This window comes from Coregonus lavaretus, assembly GCF_964263955.1.
Source record: "Coregonus lavaretus genome assembly, chromosome: 20".
In the NCBI taxonomy this organism is placed as follows: domain Eukaryota; kingdom Metazoa; phylum Chordata; class Actinopteri; order Salmoniformes; family Salmonidae; genus Coregonus; species Coregonus lavaretus.
Window position 1 is genome coordinate 32,495,276 of NC_140007.1, and position 22,539 is coordinate 32,517,814.

At 44.2% G+C, this 22,539-nt stretch overlaps 1 protein-coding gene across 1 annotated transcript in view; it reads left to right on the forward strand.

Moving 5' to 3' along the window:
- Nucleotides 1–22,539, forward strand: part of LOC311148089 (zinc transporter ZIP5-like) — a 28,633-nt gene that overhangs the window by 670 nt on the left and 5,424 nt on the right. Inside the window, exons 2-6 of the mRNA XM_084185001.1 lie at nucleotides 3,788–4,032; nucleotides 7,324–7,513; nucleotides 7,820–7,997; nucleotides 8,224–8,393; nucleotides 8,554–8,682. Of these exons, the coding sequence (XP_084041127.1) occupies nucleotides 3,788–4,032; nucleotides 7,324–7,513; nucleotides 7,820–7,997; nucleotides 8,224–8,393; nucleotides 8,554–8,682 (912 nt within the window). The remainder of the gene's footprint in view (nucleotides 1–3,787; nucleotides 4,033–7,323; nucleotides 7,514–7,819; nucleotides 7,998–8,223; nucleotides 8,394–8,553; nucleotides 8,683–22,539) is intronic.

Genomic DNA, 22,539 nt, shown 5'->3' on the forward strand with positions numbered 1-22,539 from the left:
TTCTAGATTCTTAAGCTTAAAGACATTTTCAGCCAATCTCCAACCTTCCATTCTTAAGCAACACTCAGGAGGAATTGGTTTTCAAACAGCTAAATTATTTTTTAAAGTGCCAACCATATATTAAAAAAAAAATCCAATCTGGTTTCCGTGCCCAGCACAGAAACAGCCTCAGTTAAAGTGGTACATTATCTTCGAGCCAACACGGATGCCAAACAGCTTTCTGTCCTTGTACTCTTGTATTTAAGTGCTGCATTCAACACCGTTGAACATGATGCCCTTCTGGACAGACTGGAGAGGTGGGTTGGCCTCCAGTCAAGTTCTAAATTGGTTTAGGACCTATTTAACTGGTCGAGAGTTTTTTGTCACCCTTGATGAACATAACTCAGAGAAAATACATATCACATGTGGCGTTCCACAATGTTCGATTTTGGGTCCGGTACTGTTCAGTTTATACAATGCCTTCGGAAAGTATTCAGACCCCTTGACTTTTCCCACATTTTGTTACGTTACAGCCTTATTCTAAAATTGATTAAATATGATTTTTTTCTCAGCAATGTACACACAATACCCCATAATGACAAAGAGAAAACAGGTTTTTAGAAATCTCTGCACATTTATAAAAATTAAAAAAACGAATAGCTTATTTACATAACTATTCAGACCCTTTGCTATGAGACTCGAAATTGAGCTCAGGTGCATCCTGTTTCCATTGATCATCCTTGAGATGTTTCTTCCATTTGATTGGAGTCCACCTGTGGGAAATTCAATTGATTGGACATGGAAAGGCACACAACTGTCTGTATAAGGTCCCACAGTTGACAGTGCATGTAAGAGCAAAACCAAGCCATGAGGTCGAAGGAATTGTCCTTAGTGCTCCGAGACAGGATTGTGTCGAGGCACAGATCTGGGGAAGGCTACCAAAAAATGTCTGCCGCATTGAAGGTCCCCAAGAACACAGTGGCCTCCATCATTCTTAAATGGAAGGTGTTTGGAACCACCAAGACTCTTCCTAGAGCTGGCCGCCCGGCCAAACTAAGCAATCGGGGGAGAAGGGCCTTCGTCAGGGAGGTGACCAAGAACCTAATGGTCACTCTGACAGAGCTCTAGAGTTCCTCTGTGGAGATGGGAGAACCTCCAGAAGGACAGCCATCTCTGCAGCACTCCACCAATCTGGCCTTTATGGTACAGTGGCCAGACGGAAACCACTCCTCAGTAAAAGGCACATGACAGCCCGCTTGAAGTTTGCCAAAAGGCACCTAAAGACTCTCAGACAATGAGAAACAAGGTTCTCTGGTCTGATGAAACCAAGATTGAACTCTTTGGCCTGAATGCCAAGTGTCACGTCTGGAGGAAACCTGACACCATCCCTATGGTGAAGCATGGTGGTGCTAGCATCATGCTGTGGAGATGTTTTTCAGCGGCAGGGACTGGGAGACTAGTCAGGATCGAGGCAAAGATTATCTGCGCAAAGTACAGAGAGATCCTTGATGAAAACCTGCTCCAGAGCGCTCAGGATCTCAGACTGGTGCGAAGGTTCACCCTCCAACAGGACAACGACCCTAAGCACACAGCCAAGTCAACACAGGAGTGGCTTCGGGACAAGTCTATGATTGTCCTTGAGTGGCCCAGCCAGAGCCCGGACTTGAACCCGATCTAACATCTCTGGAGAGACCTGAAAATAGCTGTGCAGCAATGCTCCCCATCCAACCTGACAGAGCTTGAGAGGATCTGCAGAGAAGAATGGGAGAAACTCCCCAAATACAGGTGTGCCAAGCTTGTAGCGTCATACCCAAGAAAACTCAATGCTGTAATCGCTGCCAAAGGTGCTTCAACAAAGTACTGAGTAAAGGGTCTGAATACTTATGTAAATGTGATATTTCCGTTTTTTTAAATTTATAAATTAGCAAACATTTCTAAAAACCTGTTTTTGATTGATGAGGGAAGAAAACAATTTAATACATTTTAGAATAAGGCTATAATATAACAATGTGGAGAAAGTCAAGGGGTCTGAATACTTTCCGAAGGCACTGTATATGTTACCCCTTGGCAGCGTTATCAGAAAGCACAGCATTGATTTTCACTGCTATGCAGATGATACACAACTTTACATTTGTGTCACCAGAGGATTTTATCTCCACGGATAATTTAGACTGTAGTAGTGATTTTAAATACTTGGATGGCTCACAATTTCCTCCAGCTAAATCAAGACAAGACCGAGTGTTACGTCTCCTCCCGGTGCTCCCCTCCGGCGAATCAGATTCTGATTCGCCGGTCTACTGAGCCACCGGTCTGAGCGCACCACCTCGGCAACACCGGAATGGAAACCCAACGCACCCTAATCACCTCCAGCACACCTGCACCTCATCTCATCACCACCACTATTTAGCCCTGGACTGTTCTGGATGATGTTGTGTGTGTGATTGTTTAGCGTTGTGTCGTTTACTCTATCTTTGTTATTTCTCGTTGTCATTGTTAAGTAAACCTTGACCTTGTTAATTCCTGCGTCTGCGTCCTGCCTCTTCGTATACTCAGTACTCGTCACACCGAGGTACTTATTGTTGGAGCCAAAGCACAGAGAGAGAATCTGGCCGCACATTTTAATTCACAGGCAAAGATAAAAGACCAGGTAAAAAACCTAGGTGTTATTTTAGATTCTGAACTAATCTTCGAGTCACACATTAGGAATGTGACCAAAATAGCTTTTTACCACCTGAGGAACATTGCCAAGGTGCGGCCGTTTCTCTCTCAGGCTGATACAGAGACTCAATGCTTTTATTACATGCAGGCTTGACTACAGTATTGCTCTCCTGTCTGGTCTACCCAAGAAAGCCATTGGTCAACTGCAAAACATACAGAATGCTGCAGCACGGGTACTGACCAACACCAGACGGAGAGCACACATTACACCGTTTTTAAGGTCTCTGCACTGGCTGCCTGTGAGTTTGAGATTATTCCATTAGTTTTTAAATCAATCCACGATTGTGCACCCCAATACATGTCAGACATGCTTTTAAGTTATGTACCCAGTAGGTCCCTCAGGTCCTCTGGCACTGGCCTTTAAACTATCCCAAAGCCTAGGACCAAGATGCATGGAGAGGCAGCCTTTAGTTATTATGCCCACAGCCTCTGGAATAGCCTGCCAGAGAACCTGAGGGGGGCCGAAACTGTGGACATACTTGAGAGTGGGTGCTTTTTAGTCTTTCAGATTTTGTCATTCTTTTTTTTCTTTTTTATCTTGTGTAGTAAATATTTCAGCATTTATTTTCATTGTTTATTTGTTTTTTCCTGTGAAGCACATTGCGTTGCATTCCATGTCTGAAATAGGCTGTATAAATAAAGCTTGATTTTATTTGATTTTTATTGTCTCCAGGCATCTCATATCTGAATTTGGCCTCAATAGATCAGTGATACAACTTCATTTCACAGCAATATTATGAAGATTCTGGAAGTCATAGTTGATAAGGTCACATTTTAAAGTTTTAGGAGAGACACTGCTGTCAACAGGACACTAAACCTAAATTGCATCAGTAAAAAGGGGCTGCACTAAATTGCATCAGTAAAAATGGACTGCAGTTGAAAATTAGCCAGCTGGCTAAAACTGGCACTTTTTACAGTAATGTTAATTAATGTGCACTATCCCTGTAAAACTACATTTAATAAAGTAAAAATATAAAGTAGGCTAGCTATTATAATAGTCTCATAATGGTAGTGTTTTAACACTAATGATTATCCCTCTTGCCGATAATTTCAGCTGACAATTTACTTTTGTCAATACCTTTTTTTCCAGGTCTACTACTTGCAGCGTCTGTTCCATCAGTATGGAGACAATGGGACTCTGTCCTATAAGGGCATGCAGAAGTTACTGGGCAGCCTGGGACTAGGGCAGGTCAGTGTGTTGGAGATCAGCCACCGAGGTTTGAGGCACAACCATAACACTCTGACACCCCCTCACCCACAATTTCATGATCAGGAAACAGACACCCCCAGTCCAAGTAGGCCTATTCAACCACCCCCCTCTGCAAATGCAGCCAGGTGAGATACAGATATTGCAACTGATTTGATCCCATGATTCTTAAATATGTGAGATAAACTGTGCCTTCAGAAAGTATTCACACCACTTGACTTTTTCCACATTTATTGCATTTTTCCACATTTTAAAATGGATTAAATTGAGATTTTCTGTCACTGGCCTACATACAATACCCCATAATGTCAAAGTGGAATTATGTTTTTGATTTTATTTTAGTAATAATAAAAAATGAAAGTTGAAATGTCTTGAGTCAATAAATATTCAACTCCTGTGTTATGGCAAGCCTAAAAAAATTTGCTTAACAAGACACTTAAGCTGCATGGACTCACTCAGTGTGCAATAATATTGTTTAACATGATTTTTGAATGACTACCTCATCTCTGTACCCCACACATACAATTATCTGTGAGGTCCCTCAATCGAGCAGTGAATTTCAAACAGATTCAACCACAAAGACCAGGGTGGTTTTCCAATGCCTCACAAAGATGGGCACTTATTGGTAGATGGGTAAAAAAGAAACAGACATTGAATATCCCTTTGAGCATGGTGAAGTTATTAATTACACTGTGTCAATACACCCAGTCACTACAAAGATACAGGTGTCCTTCCTAGCTCAGTTGCCGGAGAGGAAGGAAACCGCTCAGGGATTTCACCATGAGGCAAATGGTGACTTTAAAACGGTTACAGAGTTTAATGGCTGTGATAGGAGAACTGAGGATGGATCAACCAACATTGTAGTTACTCCACAATACTAACCTAATTGACAGATTGAAAAGAAGGAAGCCTGTACAGAAAAAAAATATTCCAAAACATGCATCCTGTTTGCAACAAGGCACTAAAGTAATACTGCAGAAAATGTGGCAAAGCAATTTAATTTTTTGTCCTGAATACAAAGTGTTATGTTTGTGGAAAATTCAATACAACACATTACTACTGAGTACCTCTCTCCATATTTTCAAGCATAGAGGTAGCTGCATCATGTTATGGGTAGCTTGTAATCGTTAAGGACTGGAGAGTTTTTCAGGATAAAAAATAAACAGCATAGAGCTAGGCACAGGCAAAATCCTAGAGGAAAACCTGGTTCAGTCTGCTTTCCACCAGACTGGGAGATTAATTCGCATTTTAGCAGGACAATAACCTAAAACACAAGGCCAAATCTACACTGGAGTTGCTTACCAAGAAGACAGTGAATGTTCCTTTAGTAGCCGAGTTACAGTTTTGACTTAAATCTGCTTGAAAATCTATGGCAAGACCTGCAAATGGATGTCTAGCGATGATCAACAACCAATTTGACAGAGCTTGAAGATTTTTGAAAATAATAATGGGCAAATGTTGCACACTCCAGGTGTAGTCTGCTAAATAGACAGTACTGTGCAGCCGTCTTCATTGACCTGGCCAAGGCTTTCGACTCTGTCAACCACCGCATTCTTATTGGCAGACTAAATAGCCTTGGTTTCTCAAATGACTGCCTCGCCTGGTTCACCAACTACTTCTCAGATAGAGTTCAATGTGTCAAATCGGAGGGCCTGTTGTCTGGACCTATGGCAGTCTCTATGGGGGTGCCACAGGGTTCAATTATTGGGCCGACTCTTTTCTCTGTGTATATCAATGATGTCGCTCTTGCTGCTGGTGACTCTCAGATCCACCTCTACGCAGACGACACCATTTTGTATACATCTGGCCCTTCATTGGACACTGTGTTAACAAACCTCCAAACGAGCTTCAATGCCATACAACACTCCTTCCATAGCCTCCAACTGCTCTTAAACACTAGTAAAACTAAATGCATGCTCTTCAATTGAACGCTGCTGGCACCCTCCCACCCGACAAGAATCACTACTCTCGACAGGTCTGACCTAGAGTATGTGGACAACTACAAATACCTAGGTGTCTGGTTAGACTGTAAACTCTCCTTCCAGACTCACATTAAGCATCTCCAATCCAAAGTTAAATCTAGAATCTGCTTCCTATTTCGCAAACAAAGCCTCCTTCACTCATGCTGCCAAACATGCCCTCGTAAAACTGACAATCCTACCGATCCTTGACTTCGGCGATGTCATTTACAAAATAGACTCCAACACTCTACTCAGCAAATTGGATGTAGTCTATCACAGTGCCATCCGTTTTGTCACCAAAGCCCCATATACTACCCACCACTGTGACCTGTACGCTCTTGTTGGCTGGTCCTCACTACATATTCGTCGCCAAACCCACTGGCACCAGGCCATCTATAAATCACTGCTAGGCAAATCCCCGCCTTATCTTAGCTCATTGGTCACCATAGCAACACCCACCCGTAGTATGCGCTCCAGCAGGTATATCTCACTGGTCATCCCCAAAGCCAACACCTCCTTTGGCCGCCATTCCTTCCAGTTCTCTGCTGCCAATAACTGGAACGAACTGCAAAAATCTCTGAAGCTGGAGACTCTTATCTCCCTCACTAACTTTAAGCATCAGTTGTCAGAGCACCTTACCGATCACTGCATCTGTACACAGCCCATCTGAAATAAGCCCACCCAACTACCTCATCCCCATATTGTTATTTATTTTGCTCATTTGCACCCTAGTATCTCTATTTGCACATCATCTCTTGCCAGTGTTAATACTAATTGTAATTATTTTGCACTGTGTCCTATTTATTGCCTTACCTCCATAACTTACTACATTTGCACACACTGTATATATATTTTCTGTTGTATTTTTGACTTTATGTTTTGTTTTACCCCATATGTAACTCTGTGTTGTTGTTTTTATCACACTGCTTTGCTTTATCTTGGCCAGGTTGCAGTTGTAAATGAGAACTTGTTCTCAACTGGCTTTACCTGGTTAAATAAAGGTGAAATAAAATAAAATAAAAATAAATGACTAAAATGTAAATGTAGAAAGCTCTTCGAGACTTACCCAGAATGACTCAGAGCTGTAATCGCTGCCAAAGGTGATTCTAACATGTATTGACTCAGGGGGTTGAATACTTATCGAATCAAGATTACTGTAAATGTGTTTAATTTTTCATATTTCTTTTTATAAATGTTTGAATGTTTCTTCCACTTTGACATTAGAGTATTTAGTGTATGTGGTTGACAAAATGACAATTAAATCTATTTTAATCCCACTTTGTAAAACAACAAAATGTGGAAAAAGTCAAGGGGTGTGAATACTTTCTGAAGGCATTGTTAGTAGCCACTTTTGAAGTACTGAAGTTTTGGCATTCTAGTGCTCATCAAGCTATGAATAGTTACACAATGACACCTGAATAAACTGTGCTGCCTCTTCTTTCCAACCCCCTCTGAAAGAACCCCACAGCCTGGGATATCAGGGCCTGCTGGATCTGGGTCTAAAGAGGGCAGCACATTTTCCTCTGATCATGTGATTAAGGAAGAGGTCCTTCTGTGGTCATCCCCTATTGCACACACTATTCCTGTCCAAGGAATGTTTGACTCCCTTGTGTCAAATCACCCCACTATGAGGCATCTTCATGGGAATGTGAGTAGTCAATAAAAAACATTTGGCTAATGTTTTGTGCCAAATGCACAAAGTTCACAACTGAATTCTGCTTACTGTTTTTGGCAAAATATCATCCTCTCCGGTGATGTTTTTATTTGACATTGTAAAGATTAGGAGGAAGTTAAAGGAAAAGGGTGTTCTGTTGTACATGCCTGGCCAAGGAATGTTTTGGGTCCCTTTTGTCAAAATAAAACACTTTTAGAGTTAATGAGAAAATCAGAACATTCCCCGTACATAAACAATTTCAGTGGACAGTGATGACTTTTAACCCTTTCCTTTTCACAGTGTCTGAACGTTACTCAACTCTTGTGGAATTTCGGTCTGGAAAAGGCATCCCACATCACTCCTGCCCACTTCACCCTCCTGTGTCCAGCTCTGCTGTACCAGATTGAGAGTGGCGTGTGTCTACGCCACCCAGAGACTCATGGGGCAGAGTCAGAAAGGAGTGTGACTTTCCTCAAAGGTGCATTAATGAAACTACTTACCAGCTATGACAAGAAATTATTTATCGATATAGTATGTTTTAAAACTCAACGTATCCCTTTATAAGTTGGAGCACAGGGGCATAACTTTACATTTAGGACAAACCTAGACTTAACATAACCCTGGAAACTACAATACCCTATTGACCAAGCAGAATGAATACAGCATCTAAATGAATACAATACAATATATTGTTTGTTTTGCAGCTCTGGGATGGAGCTCCTTGGCTCTGGTTGTGATCAGCCTGCCGTCTCTGCTGGCTCTGAGCCTGGTGCCCCTCCTGCCACCCGACCGCCTCCGTTCCTTCCTCTGCCCAATGACAGCCCTGGCTGTGGGGACGCTGTGTGGAGATGCCTTGCTGCATCTCCTGCCTCACGTAAGTACCAGTCCAAACTGTCAAACACTACATAAATACCAGTGCTGCTGTCTCTGTTTAGTCATGGAGGGTGAAGTTGTAAAATCTAGTAGTAAATGTTGTAAATGTAAAACCTGTTGCTGATGTGAAAACCATGTCATGTTGTTTCTGTGTCCTGCAGGCCAAGATTGGGCCACAGTCAAGCCACTCTGAAGAACAGGACTCTATTCTGAAGGGCCTTTGCGTGCTGGGAGGTTGCTACTTCCTTTTCATCTTCGAGAGCCTTCTAGGACTGAGGACCCATTACAAGGTTAGCTGGATTAAGAGAGTAAAGGGGCGAGTTTGATGCTGATACACTGTGCATAGTATACTGAACAAAAATATAAACGCAACATGCATGAATTTCAACGATTTTGCTGAGTTACAGTTCATATAAGGAAATCAGTAAATCGAAATAAATTAATTAGGCCCTAATCTATGGATTTCACATGACTGGGCAGGGGCGCAGCCATGGGTGGGCCTGGAAGGGCATAGGTCAACCTACTTGAGAGCCAGGCCGACCCACTGGGGAGCTAGGCCCAGCCAATCAGAATGATTTTTTTCCCCCACAAAAGGGCTTTATTACAGACAGAAACAATCAGACAATCCTGCAGTCAGCATGCCAATTGCACGCTCCCTCAAAACTTGAGACATCTGTGGCATTGCAGTGTGACAAAACTGCACCTATTGTCCCCAGCACAAGGTGCACCTGTGTAATGATCAATGCCTTTTAATCAGCTTCTTGATATGCCACACCTGTCTGGCGGATGGATTATCTTGACAAAGGATAAAATGTTCACTAACAGGGATGTAAACAAATTTGTGCTCATAAGCTTTTTGTGTGTATTGAACATTTCAGAGATCTTTTATTTCAGCTCATGAAACATGGGAACAGCACTTTACATGTTGCTTATATTTTTGTTCAGTGTAGTAACGTTTCAGCACAGAGTTACTAACCCCATAGGCGCAACATCGCAAGACTTCCAGGGAACGCTTGCGAAACAGACCAGGCAGGGGTTTGAGAAGTCAATGAGAGAAGTGAAAAATCCTTCCTTAGTTAATTTTCTCAAAATCTAAAGGCACAACATAGTTGAACATGTTATTACTCCAACCTCATAAAAGTGACCAACTGACACGTTTTCATTTTTGTCAAAAACAACTTTTATATCGAGTGCCTTTGATTTGACGGCCTGCACATGCGCAGTTCGGCGTGAGACGACCGTTAGACCCGATGACGTATTTCTACGCATGAGTTTAACTAGCCAACGTCGCCATGACGTCGCCTACAAGTGTGATCAAGGATTTCTATTGGAGAAACAGTTTCTGCCTATCTTAATACTGTACGGTCTTTGGTTTCAGTCTAAAGGCTTCCGCATGCTTCGGTTCGGCTGGCGCCTAGCCGAACTCGGCTAAGTGAACTGAACGAGTGTGCTCGCATACCCCCTTAAAAGACATTAGCTTGAAAAACGAGAAAGGCGGATATAGTACTGTTTGTCTATCTTGAGATGTCGTAACCAGTATACACTTCCTCAAAATAGTCAGATTTAATCTAAGATAATTGAAGAAATCTGTCATTAATTGTAACGTTTTTGCAGAGATCTTAGTCGCGCAACTTTTCATCTAACCAAGATGTTCTGTGCAATATTTCTCAAGTACATATTTTTTTGCATTAAAATGCGCCGTCTGTCGTTGAACGACAACAAACACTTTGTTGAAGAATCCCTACTGTTGACCTATCACTGAGGAAGGGGTGTAGACTTCGGCTTCCGAACTTCGGTTTGCCTCAAGAACATTTTTGTGTGTGCACGAACAGCCGAAAAAACCCTTGCCGGAGACAAAAACAAACAAAAACGTCACAAAATGTCATAATATATGCCCAAACTGTTTCGGATGGGAAGCATGAGGACGCCTTTGGGCCCTATTCCCACTATGAGATATGAAGAAGAGTCTGAGGAGCAGGGTTGGCGAAAGATAATTCTACTTCAATTGACATTACATCCTTGCCTAACATTTTGTTGTAGCTGGCCACATGACATTCTTGGTCCGCAGCTCAAATTGACCTTAAATATTACAGTAGCCACTAGCCAGTAAGCACAAACTATTCAACAATGACAGAAACGTTTAATCTAAAACATATTATGTTGATGATCACAAGTTTACTGGAGAACGGAGACCAAGTAGAGACTTTCGGACAAGGTGGATGATTGTATAATATGAGGCAGTTTATTCAGAGGTAAAGATATCTGTAAATAGCGTGCACGGACCCGTTCGTCAACCTCGTAGGGAGATATCTGAGAGCGCGCCCCTAAACATTGTGTGCTGACATTTTATACAATAAAATAAAGTAGGTTGATTCTAGTAGTTCTGATCTTCTGATTGGTCCTGATGAGTTGGTCGAGGTCACTTCCATTGCATTGGCTCTGAGTCGGGTTCTCTGTCTTCAGATGTTCAGCCTAAGAGAAGGGGGTTTTTGTGTGTGTGTGCTTAACAATGATGATGTGTGTGTGTGTGTGTGTGCGTGTGTGTATGTGTGTGTGTGTGTGAGTGTGTGTGTGTGTGTGTGTGTGTGTGTGTGTGTGTGTGTGTATGTGTGTGTGTGTGTATGTGTGTATGTTTAACAATGATGATGTGTGTGTGTGTGTGTGTGTGTGTATGTGTGTGTGTGTGTGGGGGTGTGTGTGTGTATGTCCTCAGAGCAATAACTCGTGAGTTTGGGAGAACTGAGAGACCTATGGCGTGGGTGTTGTCCATAGCCACCTGCTGATAAGGCCGACAAGATAGAAGTCTTTGTGCATTGTATTAAATCCAAAGGCCCAACACAAGATGGGTTATGCACAAGATTTTAGTCAGACCAAGCTATAACATTATATATTTACTACGACAAATCCCTCTCTTCACGTCTCCCCAGAGACGTGACCAAGTAACAGTAAAGAAGGAAAACTTAAGACGTGACACAAGCTAACAGTGTAATTGGCAAAATAGGGAAAACTTTATCAGAAGATATAGTTTTACATTCCCCCTCTTCACGTCTCACAAGAGACGTGACAAAAAGCTTAAATGCTGCAATTGGCAAAATAGGGAAAACTTTATCAGAGGATAAAGTTTTACATTCCCCCTCTTCACGTCTCACAAGAGACGTGACAGAAAGCTTAAATGCTGCAATTGGCAAAATAGGGAAAACTTTATCAGAAGATAAAGTTTTACATTCCCCCTCTTCACGTCTCACAAGAGACGTGACAAAAAGCTTAAATGCTATTCATCATCCAGATATCCTTGGTCAGCATCGTCAATAGCAAGCAAAGGAAACATCTGACCGTTATCTGCAGGATGTGGATCAATAGCGGTGGTTATAATCCTGGTTGTCAGCGTCCGTATGCATGGAATGCAACAGCATCCACAAAGCACTAGAATTGCAGCAAAAACAGAGATGGATACAAGTATAGAAGAAACAAGCGTTTTATATTTACCAAACGCATCCATCCAAGAGTCCCACATTGAAGTATCCACCCCTGAGTGGCTCTTCATTTTGCCATTAAGAGTTCGTAACCCTTCCAGGGCGACAGTCAAGCTGCCATCTGTGGCTGTATTGTTGGGAATAAAGGTACAACATTGTTCACCAAACATAGCACATACTCCTCCTTTTTCAGCCAGGAGCATGTCGACAGCAATACGATTTTGGAAAGCCATGAGAGAGGTCGCAGCCAACTGGCCATGCACCGCCTCAAAACCTTGTTGTGTCCAATTGCCTAATTTTTGAACATTAAAATGGACATAATTGATTCTGTCAACATTTTTATTAATCGTGCACCACCAGCAAAATGAAGATTCAAAACCTGCGGCTACTTGGTCAATCAATTTATACTCATCTGGTACCCCCCTAGGGACCCCAATTGCATCAATGTAGGTTGGGTCCCCATGAGTAGGGCCCACAGCGCGCCTGGTCCTGGTAGGAATTAAGTCCGACACATGGGTCACCAGCTCCTGAACACCTGTTGGATACACAGAAATTGGTAGCAAAAGAGAGACTAGTGCACAGGTGCCTGTGGCATTTCCAGGCAGTCCATCAAACAGATGAACGCCTCCACACCACCACCAGACATCAGCCCTGGAAACAGGTTTAAACTCAGCATTAGGCGTATAGATAAACCGACACCATCCAACAGGTACCATACCCAACAATGGTAGACCTTTCGTGAGATTAACACAGGTAAAGTTAGCTTTAGCCACCTGATAGGAAAAAATTGGTTTCTTAGTTGCTTTAGTAACCAAGGGATGAACTACGTCCCATAGTGTACAATTGGCGGAAGGGTTGTCATGTTTCATGACAGACAGGAAGCATTCTGGCGTAATGGCGGCAGGGATAATGCGAAGCAATGGCCGTGCCCCCATACAAACCACACAACTCTGATGAGTCACCTTTGCCGCTTCCTCAGTCAACAAGAGCCAGTTGTTAGAAAGGCCAGAGACACCTGTAGCGGTCAGGATTGCATCATCCAAAGTAGGTGGAGTGGTAAGTAAAATAATAGAATTATTCTTATTACCATTTTCATTAATAGCCTGTGCTTTTGTGTTATTAATATGACAAATTCGAACATTCCAATGGACTGGTGCAGTGGTACAGCTTACATAAGGAGCAAGTCTAAAGTCCTGGCAGCCTAATGCAATACCAGGATAGATAGTAAATTTGAGTCCTTTAGAGTTTTTTGTCAAAGTCAAGAGTTTCCTCCATTGTTTTCCTAATGTAGTAGAGGTGCAACTGGACCAGTCATAATTAGTCTCACATACCAAGTTTGTCCAAGTCCAATCGCTATGGGTGACCCCCACTGTCATATACCAGTCCCAGTCACGGTAGTAGGTAAGTTCTCTGAAGTCTACCCACGGCACTGTCGCAGTAGTGGTAACATTAAAGGGTATACATAATGTGGTGCTTCTATACAATTGTCTGGGCCCACAGGAAAGGGTGTTAGAGACAACTTGTCGTTTATTTACGTGGTGGCTGTGGCTTACATTCTGATCTGGGCTCAATGTGTCGGAGTGCAGGTTGGTCGGACGTATGGTTGTGGCATTGAATGTGTCGTTAGGTTTACTAGTGGGTGTAATGGGTGTCTGTGTCATGTGCTGTACTGACCAGAGTATGATTCCTAGAGTAACCCCAATAGTTACAATCAGCAAAACAAGGAGTGGAGCAGAGCACCCCAGTCTCTCCCATGGTGGTCTGTCCCTCCTCTGTTTTTCCCCTCCAGTATCTGAAGATGGGAGTCTCCTCCACATATTCAGATAGTGTTGGTGTCAAGAATTTGATCCGAATTTAATGTGATTAAATCACTTCTGACTTCAGTCAGGGTTCTGGAAGGAGTTGGTGCTGGTGTACAATGTGTCAAGTGGTGCCAAGGTGCGCCTGATTTACCTTTGACCTGGACTGAGTGTGAAGTAACCTCCTTCACTTCGTACGGTCCAGTCCACCTGGGATCTTGCCACTTTCTCTTGTGAACCTTGATCCTTACCCAGTCGCCAACTTTTACCTTCAGCAGCGCCGGATCTCCCGTCAGCTCCCCCTCTTGGACCTTGTGAATCTGTTTGGAGAGAGCTGCAGAGAGTTCCGTTAGTTTTCTCACATATTCAGACATTACAATTTGTTGTACATCAAGGGCGGGCATATGACCTCCCTCCCTTGGTGGACCAGGCATGACTCTACCAGTCATAATCTCATGTGGAGAGAGATGGGTGCCTGCTCCTGGAGAGGCTCTCATGGCCATCAACGCCAGGGGCAGAGCTTCAACCCACGTCAACTTTGAACCTGCACATACCTTGGCTATCTTAGCCTTCAAAGTTTGATTGGCGCGTTCCACGAGGCCCTGAGATTGCGGCCGGTACACAGACCCAAACTTGTGCACAATGCCGAACCTCTCCTCCACCTGTCTCAGGTGTTGGTTACTGAAATGGGACCCGTTGTCGGATCGAATTTGTCTTGGAACCCCATACCTTGGTATGAGTTCAGTCTGCAGCCACTTAATAACTGACCTAGCATCCTCACGTGCTGTTGGTATTGCCTCAACCCATTTGGAGAATCGATCTACCATTACCAATAAGTACCTTTTCCCATTAGTTACATTATCAGCCCCCATGTCAGTGTAATCTATGCTAATGTCCTGAAAACATGCATTAGGTACTGGGTATGAACCCATGGGTGTTTGGAAAGGTTTCTTTGGGTTGTGGCTGCCACAAATGCTGCACTCATCACAAAACAAGTCTGTCATGTCCTTAATGTGTGGGTGCCACCAAATATGGGAAACCTTCTGTAAAGTTTTGAGTTTCCCTTCATGGGTGGGCCCATGAGCCTCACGTATCAGCTCGGGACAGAGATTAGCTGGGGCCACCAACCTGCCGTCATGGCATCTCCAAAGTTCATCAGGTCCTTTGGTGGCTCCCATCTGTCCCCATACCGAGTGCTCATACGGGCCCGCTGTGAATTGTAGTTCCTTTATGTGTTGGTCTGTGAGTTCTGTTCTAGCTGGTTGAGTCTGCAGCACCATCTGTCTTGGAGTGTAGCCCCCAGCTTTCTTGGCTGCTTTGTCAGCTGCGTCATTTCCCTCGCTGACTTTGTTCTTGAGTTGCTGATGTCCTTTGCACTTCATGATGGCCACCTGCTCAGGTAGTGAGACTGCTTTTATCAGTCTCTCCATTTGTGCCTTGTGTTTGATCGGAAGGTTTCCTGTTGTGGTGAAGTTACGTCTGACCCATTGTGGTCCATCTGTATGGACTGCTCCATGAGCATATGCTGAGTCAGTGTAGATGTTCACAGTCTTTCCTTCAGCCTTTTCCAGGGCTTGAGTCAAACCAATGATCTCGGCTAGTTGGGCTGAGGCAGGTTGTGGGATGATGTCTGATTCCAGGGTCACGTGTGACCCGTCTGGAAGCTGCTGTACCACTGCATATGCTGCTATGTTCCCTTCTTCTCCTCTATAGCAGCATCCATCGGTGTACAACCATAGATCAGGATTGGTAAGGGGTTCGTTTCCCAAGTCTGGTCGCAGTTTCAGTTCCTGTGCCGCCCTCTCTTCGCAGGAGTGTGCCAACCCTTCTTCTGCATTGAGTGCGTCTGCCATGTTTTTGTCGGTGTTGACAAAAGTAATGTGTGATTGGGTGCATTTATTCTGGATTTTGTTCTTTCTTTCAGCGCTGAACGTGAATTCCTTGCTCATCAAATATGCTGCAACCCCATGGTGCGTATGGATTTCCAATTTGTGGCACATTACCAGGTGGGCGGTTTTTTCAATAGCTTTTGCCACTGCAGCCACGTACCTGGAACATGTTGTCTGACCTGCTTCAATATGGTCCAACTTAGAGGAATGATACATCAGTACTCTTCTCTCCCCCTCTTGTTTCTGAAAAAGGATGGAAGAAGTGAACCCCTCCTTTTCAGAAACATCAAGATGAAATTTGTTTTTGTAGTCGGGTGCTGTCAGAGCTGCTGCCACCGAGAGATCGGTTTTTAGGAGAGCAAATGCTGTTGATGCTTCAGGTGTCCAGGTAAGTGAGGAGTGTAAGTTTCTTGGTCCTGCTTCTCTCACTATTTCTCTCAGTGGTTCAGTCCTGGATGTGTAGTCAGGGATGTGGGTACGGCTGTACCCTGTCAACCCCAGGAAGGACAACATGCCTGACACTGTGATGGGACGTGGATGATGGAGTATGGAATCTCGGTGGGATTTCGAGAGACCAGCACCTTCTCCTGAGATTTCTCTGCCAAGGAAAAGGACAGTTCTGCGACAGGACTGGACTTTGCTCATTTTGACCTTGTAGCCTTTGACAGCCAAGAAGTCAAGTAGGGTTTTTGTCATTTGTAGACAGAGATCAGATGTGGGAGCCCCCAGCAAAAGGTCATCTACATATTGGATGAGTATCACTCCTTCAGGGATTTTCAATTCAGCCAGGTGTGTCTTTAGGATATGATTGAAGATTCCGGGAGAACACCTGTAACCCTGTGGAAGAACCGAATACGTATACTGTTGATGTTCATATGTGAAGGCAAAGAGAGGCTGTGAAGCCTCATCCAGTGGAATGCTGAAGAAGGCATTAGCCAGATCCACAACGGTGAAGTATTGGTGTTTTGGTGAGAGATTACTCAGTGTAATGTGAGGGTCAGGGACAGGTAGGTCAATGGGTGCAGTGACGTCGTTCACTGCTCGGAAGTCTTGTACCATCCGGTATGTTTCACCTCCTGTTTTCAAGACTGGTAAGATTGGTGTGTTCCATGGAGACACAGTGCGATATATGACACGAGCTCCCAACAACCCATCTATGGTTGGTTTGATCCCCCTGGTCTGTTCAGGTTTCAGACGGTACTGTGTTCGGTAGATAGGAATTTGATCAGGGTTGAGTAAGGTGATGGTGACTGGTGCCACCTGTAGTTGTCCAACATCAAATGGGGTGTGTGTCCATATGCCTTCATCAATGGTGGAAAGCAGTGCTTGTGATGAGGGGTGGTCTGTGTAAGGTTTACCATGGTGTCTTGGGAGAGTCAAACGTTCAGGAAGGCAATGTTCCTCTGTGTCAACTGTCATAAACCTCCACATGTTCTCAGTGGTGGCTTTGGTTATTCCTGGAGTTTGGGTGGGTTCCCACTGGAGTTTGGATGCTCTTCTGATCATAGGCCCAAGGCTCCTTGCTTCAAAACCGTTTCCAACTGCCAGTGTAACATGGGGAGCAGATTCTTCGCCCAGTAGGTACCAGGATTTCAAATGGGAAGGTAGGATAACCGGAGCAGCCACTCCTTCCTGTCCACACACTATGGTACAACATCTGATTGTTGGTGTCAGGTGCATCATGTTTTCATCCCAGTCATCGGTATATGGGTCGACATCATTGTCAGTCACATTAAGTGTACAGTGGATTTCAGCTTGAGGAGTCTTGTATGGGTGAAATGTGTAAATGAGTTGTCTCAGCTGGTTGAACTTGAATTGAACCTCAGGGGTTCCTTGGCCGGATTCGATGCACTTCAACCAGTATATTTCTTGGGTCAGGGAGAGCACTGGGGTTGGGATGATGGGTAGCATCAGCACCCTAACTGGATGAACTGGTGTGGAGGTAATGGGATCAATGGAAACCTCCACACCCTTTTCGGTAAGGTAGATTGAACATTTCAGTTTGCACAATAGGTCCCTTCCTAATAGGTTGATTGGACAGTTGGGACAATATAGGAATTGATGCTTCAAATTGGAAGGGCCCCATTGGAAGAGCAATGGTATGGTCTTGTTTTGTGCTTCGGGTGTTCCTGATACCCCCACCACCTGTATTGATTCCGAAGAGAGTGGTTGACGAGATCTTATGGCAGAGTACGTACATCCTGTATCTACCAAAAATTGGTGGGTAACTCCCTCCACTTCACACATGACAGTTGGTTCAGTGTGGAGTGGAAAATGCTGACCCCCATTCCCGTTCTGTGGTGGTGGGCAGCTTCAGGGCCAGGGAGAATATTCGTCTGACATGCCCTGGAAGGTAGGAGCTGGCGGCTGGTTAGGCTGTTGGTTTGGGTCTTGTTGTGGGTGGTTATATGCTGGTAGGGCAGCATGTGGCTGGTACATCGGTCTTGGGCCTCCTCTTGATCTGAAGGCATAACCTCTACCCCTGTTTGCCAGCCAGTGTAGTTGTTGCGGACTAGGTGGTAATGGACACCATCTGACAGAGTGTCCATATTGATGACAATTGTAACAGGCCCCCCCATTACCTTGTGGCCTTGGCTGTCCCCATTGAGTCTGGTATGGTGCCACCGGTGGCTGATACGGTGGAGTTGGTGCTTGATAGTATGGCTGAGGCACCATTGCGATCGTTGGGAGTGTTGTTGGAGGCGGCTGTTGTGTTTGTATCATTTGTGAGACAGTTTTTTCAATTATTTGAGAAATGTCAGGTTGGTCTTCAGCCACCATCTGTTTCTTTGGCTTATCTCCCTTCTGTGCCTCTTTCAGTTGTAGTTTGAGCAGCTGCACCTGCAGGGATTGGACATGTGTTTCCGCCCCTCCCTTGTCTTTGTTGTATTGGGTGATGTGATGATGAACATGGGAGCTAAACTGCGCCCTAGGGAGTGCCATTAATCCCACAGTTCCCCTTAGTTTGGTTCGAACGTCACTTGGGGTCCCGCTCACCACCATCTCTTTCCACATGCTGCACGTGGTGTCGGAGTGATCATATGGTTCGTCATGGACCGTTCTCCAGGTGGTTTTGGCCCTGTCCAGGTAGGCAGCTGGCTGTTCCCCAGGGCCGATGGTAAAAGAGGTCAGTGTTGCATGGTTTCGTTCGGTAGGATATGCCCTCCTCAGAACTTCCCACAACACAGTTCTATAGACTTCCGGTGGCGTCACACCTCCGCTCTTTTCCAGACCTGCCTCTCTTGTCAGTACCATCATGGTGGTGTGATCTGTGGCCCTGGCCAAGAGTGCCTTCATGTCTGCCAGAGCAAGCCTAAATCCAGATGTAAGGGTTTGAAGTTGCAACAGCCAAGCAGACGCTCCACCATGGAGGCTGGGCATCTGATCCATCAGGGCGGTCAGGTCAGTCATCTTCCAGGGTTGGTATTCTTCATGTTGTCGATCTGCTGTTGGTCTAAGTGGCATTTGGGAGTTCAATTCCCTTTCCCTAAGTCTGGCAGATTTTCTGATGGGTTCATGCAAGTCAACAACTTCCCCCACCATCACCCCTTTCAAGGCCCAGGTCTTCCCCTTCTCTGCTTCTTCTATTATGGTTGTGTTATGCGACGCCTGTCCCTGACACGCATCCCACTCATCCTCATAGGTTTTTTCTTCCTTCCTTTGTTCTCCTTCATCATCCTCACTTGGTGGGTCCCCGATTGAGACCCCCCGTGAGCTTCTTAATGAGCCAGACCCTATCGACCCCCAAAGCTCATTGTCCCCTGCACCCCCTTCTGTCATGGATTGGGTACTTCCCCTTTCGACAAACCATTCTGAGAGTCTGGGTTTAGGCTGATTGGGTGCAGCTGCTTGTCTTAGGCCAGATGCTCCCCCTTTCCTGTATAGATCTGACGGTTGGTTTTGAGTCATCATTACCAGGGACTCTGGGTTGGAACCCCCTCTTGTGGGACTGGGTCTGGGTTGGGTTCCGCCGGCCGGGTGTGGCTCCTCTCGTCCTTGTGGCTCGCTGTTGGCTCGGACTTCTACACAGTGAAGTACTCCTTGCCCTACGCTTAGTGCCATGTTCCCCTCTAGGTGTCCTCCTTGCACCACGAACACAGGCGCTTGTACCACTGCAGGACTTAGGAATGGGTTATAAGGGTTAGTTGGAGGAGTGGGTGTGTATGCGGGTGGTGTGCTCTTCGCTTCCTGTGGCAGGGTCGGATACAGTGGTGCTGAGGGCGCTGGTATGTCACTCATGGACTGTGTCCCCACTATTGGTGTTGTCTCAGTTGTGGGTTCAATCACCACACCCATCATGTCTGGTTTCTTGTATGGGTGTGCTCGTCGTGTTTCCTCAATTGCCCACGTACCTATCCTTAGCTCAGCCTCTGCTCTCTCTCTGTGTTTAGTCCCTTCCTTCTTGAATAAGTGAGACTTATTCCTTTTCACTTCACTTTCTGTTCCTTCCCTCACTGCCTCCCCTAGCTCTTTCTCCATAGAGGTGAGTTGCCCTTTAGACGGGGCACCCCCGCTAAAGTAACCTGCCTGTGTCCATTTGAGTTTCACTCCCTCCCACACTTTCTTCACTGTCTTATACTGTTCTTTCCCTCCCGCTCTATCCTGTATTTTTTGATCTAGATATTCATTAAATTTGAGTTTTGGGACGGTAGTGGTTGCCATGGTTATACAGTTTATTAGACTATCTTGGTGCTCTTAGCCCGTTACTGGCCGAATCCAGCAATGTATTCTTGGCGCTGACTGAGATTTATCTCTGATGTCCCACCCTCGTACACAAAAAATGTTCAATGCTTTATTATTAGGAATTATTTAGCAAAAGGCATTATTGTTTTTCAATTATTCGAATTATTATATATTTTCCCAAAAGGTATCAGAACCGCCCTTTTGGAACAATATATTAACAAACCCGAGCGCTCCCAAAACAATCATCAATTTAATCCCAGGAATTATTTTGCAAAAGTTATTATTGTCTTTCAGGTACTCGAGCTATTATATACTTTCCCAAAAGGTATCAGAATCGCCCTTTTGGAAGAATACATTAACAAACCCAAGCGCTCCTAAAATAATTACCAATTTAATTTTGGGAATTATTTTGCAAAAGTTATTATTGTTTTTCAGGTATTCGAGTTATTATATATTTTCCCAAAAGGTATCAGAATCGCCCTTTTGGAAGAATATATTAGCAAACTCGAGCGCTCCTAAAATAATTATCAATTTAATTTTGGGAATTATTTTGCAAAAGTTATTATTGTTTTTCAGGTATTCGAGTTATTATATATTTTCCCAAAAGGTATCAGAATCGCCCTTTTGGAACAATATATTAGCAAACTCGAGCGCTCCCAAAATAATTATCAATCTAATTTTAGGAATTATGAAAATACCAACACCACAAGAGGGAAAAAGTTCAAGTCAGCTTTTAGCGCAGCGGCTACATAACAGGCAAAATAGGACTCAGTGGTCCTCTTAAAAGTTATCCACTAGTTAGTCTCATGAAACGGCCAATCTTACACAACATTCAGGTTATCATTTCAACAATTACATTTTCATTACATATCAGCATCAACACACGAATTCAGTTTAAGTTCCTCACAGTACATATAGTTGAGTGCCACGTCAACCAATTGCCCGACTATCTGAACTTGTATTTTTATTTTTATTTTTTTTTGATTCTCCTCAAGGAGACTCCCAGTCGTTTAAACCATTCAACTGGCGTCTAGTCGGGAGAACCTTTTCTGGACTTGGATTCTCACGGAATTAACTCAACCCGACTATCTGAATCTTTTTATCAAGTCACCAGATCCTTCTCTTGTGGATCAAATAAAAAGGGTCCATCGCTTGTGAACCAAAACCTCTGTAATAGGCTCCTCACTAGAAAGCCGCATTTCAACAGGAAATAAAACCACTGTAACTAGACTTCTTCTCTTAGAGTCACATTTCAACAGTAAAAACCTAAGATTTCAGATATCAACAGCAAAAAATAAAAGGGTCCGTCTCTCGTGAACCACAACCTCTGTAACTAGACTCCTCCCCTAGAGAGTCACATTTCAACAGTAAGAACCTAAAGAATTCAGATATCTTTACATATGTGCCTTTTGAGTCATAATAGATATGTTATAAATTTATCAGTAATCCATACTCACGCCCAGTACTACTGATCATAATTTGGGTTTATCCTACAATACAATATGCAGATTTTGTTTTAACAGGTTCTGCTTACCTTTGTATTGACGGCCGTCTAGATCAGTTTCCTGAGGCGAGCTGGATTCCCGGCTGCTCCTGCGGACAGGTCACCCGTCCTTTCAGATCCGTCTCTTACTTGTCTCCTGTCTCTATCAACTTTTATGGACCGAATTCAGAGTTAGAAAACCACCCTCTGCTACCAAGTTTGTTGATGATCACAAGTTTACTGGAGAACGGAGACCAAGTAGAGACTTTCGGACAAGGTGGATGATTGTATAATATGAGGCAGTTTATTCAGAGGTAAAGATATCTGTAAATAGCGTGCACGGACCCGTTCGTCAACCTCGTAGGGAGATATCTGAGAGCGCGCCCCTAAACATTGTGTGCTGACATTTTATACAATAAAATAAAGTAGGTTGATTCTAGTAGTTCTGATCTTCTGATTGGTCCTGATGAGTTGGTCGAGGTCACTTCCATTGCATTGGCTCTGAGTCGGGTTCTCTGTCTTCAGATGTTCAGCCTAAGAGAAGGGGGTTTTTGTGTGTGTGTGCTTAACAATGATGATGTGTGTGTGTGTGTGTGTGCGTGTGTGTATGTGTGTGTGTGTGTGAGTGTGTGTGTGTGTATGTGTGTGTATGTGTGTGTGTGTGTGTATGTGTGTATGTTTAACAATGATGATGTGTGTGTGTGTGTGTGTGTGTATGTGTGTGTGTGTGTGGGGGTGTGTGTGTGTATGTCCTCAGAGCAATAACTCGTGAGTTTGGGAGAACTGAGAGACCTATGGCGTGGGTGTTGTCCATAGCCAC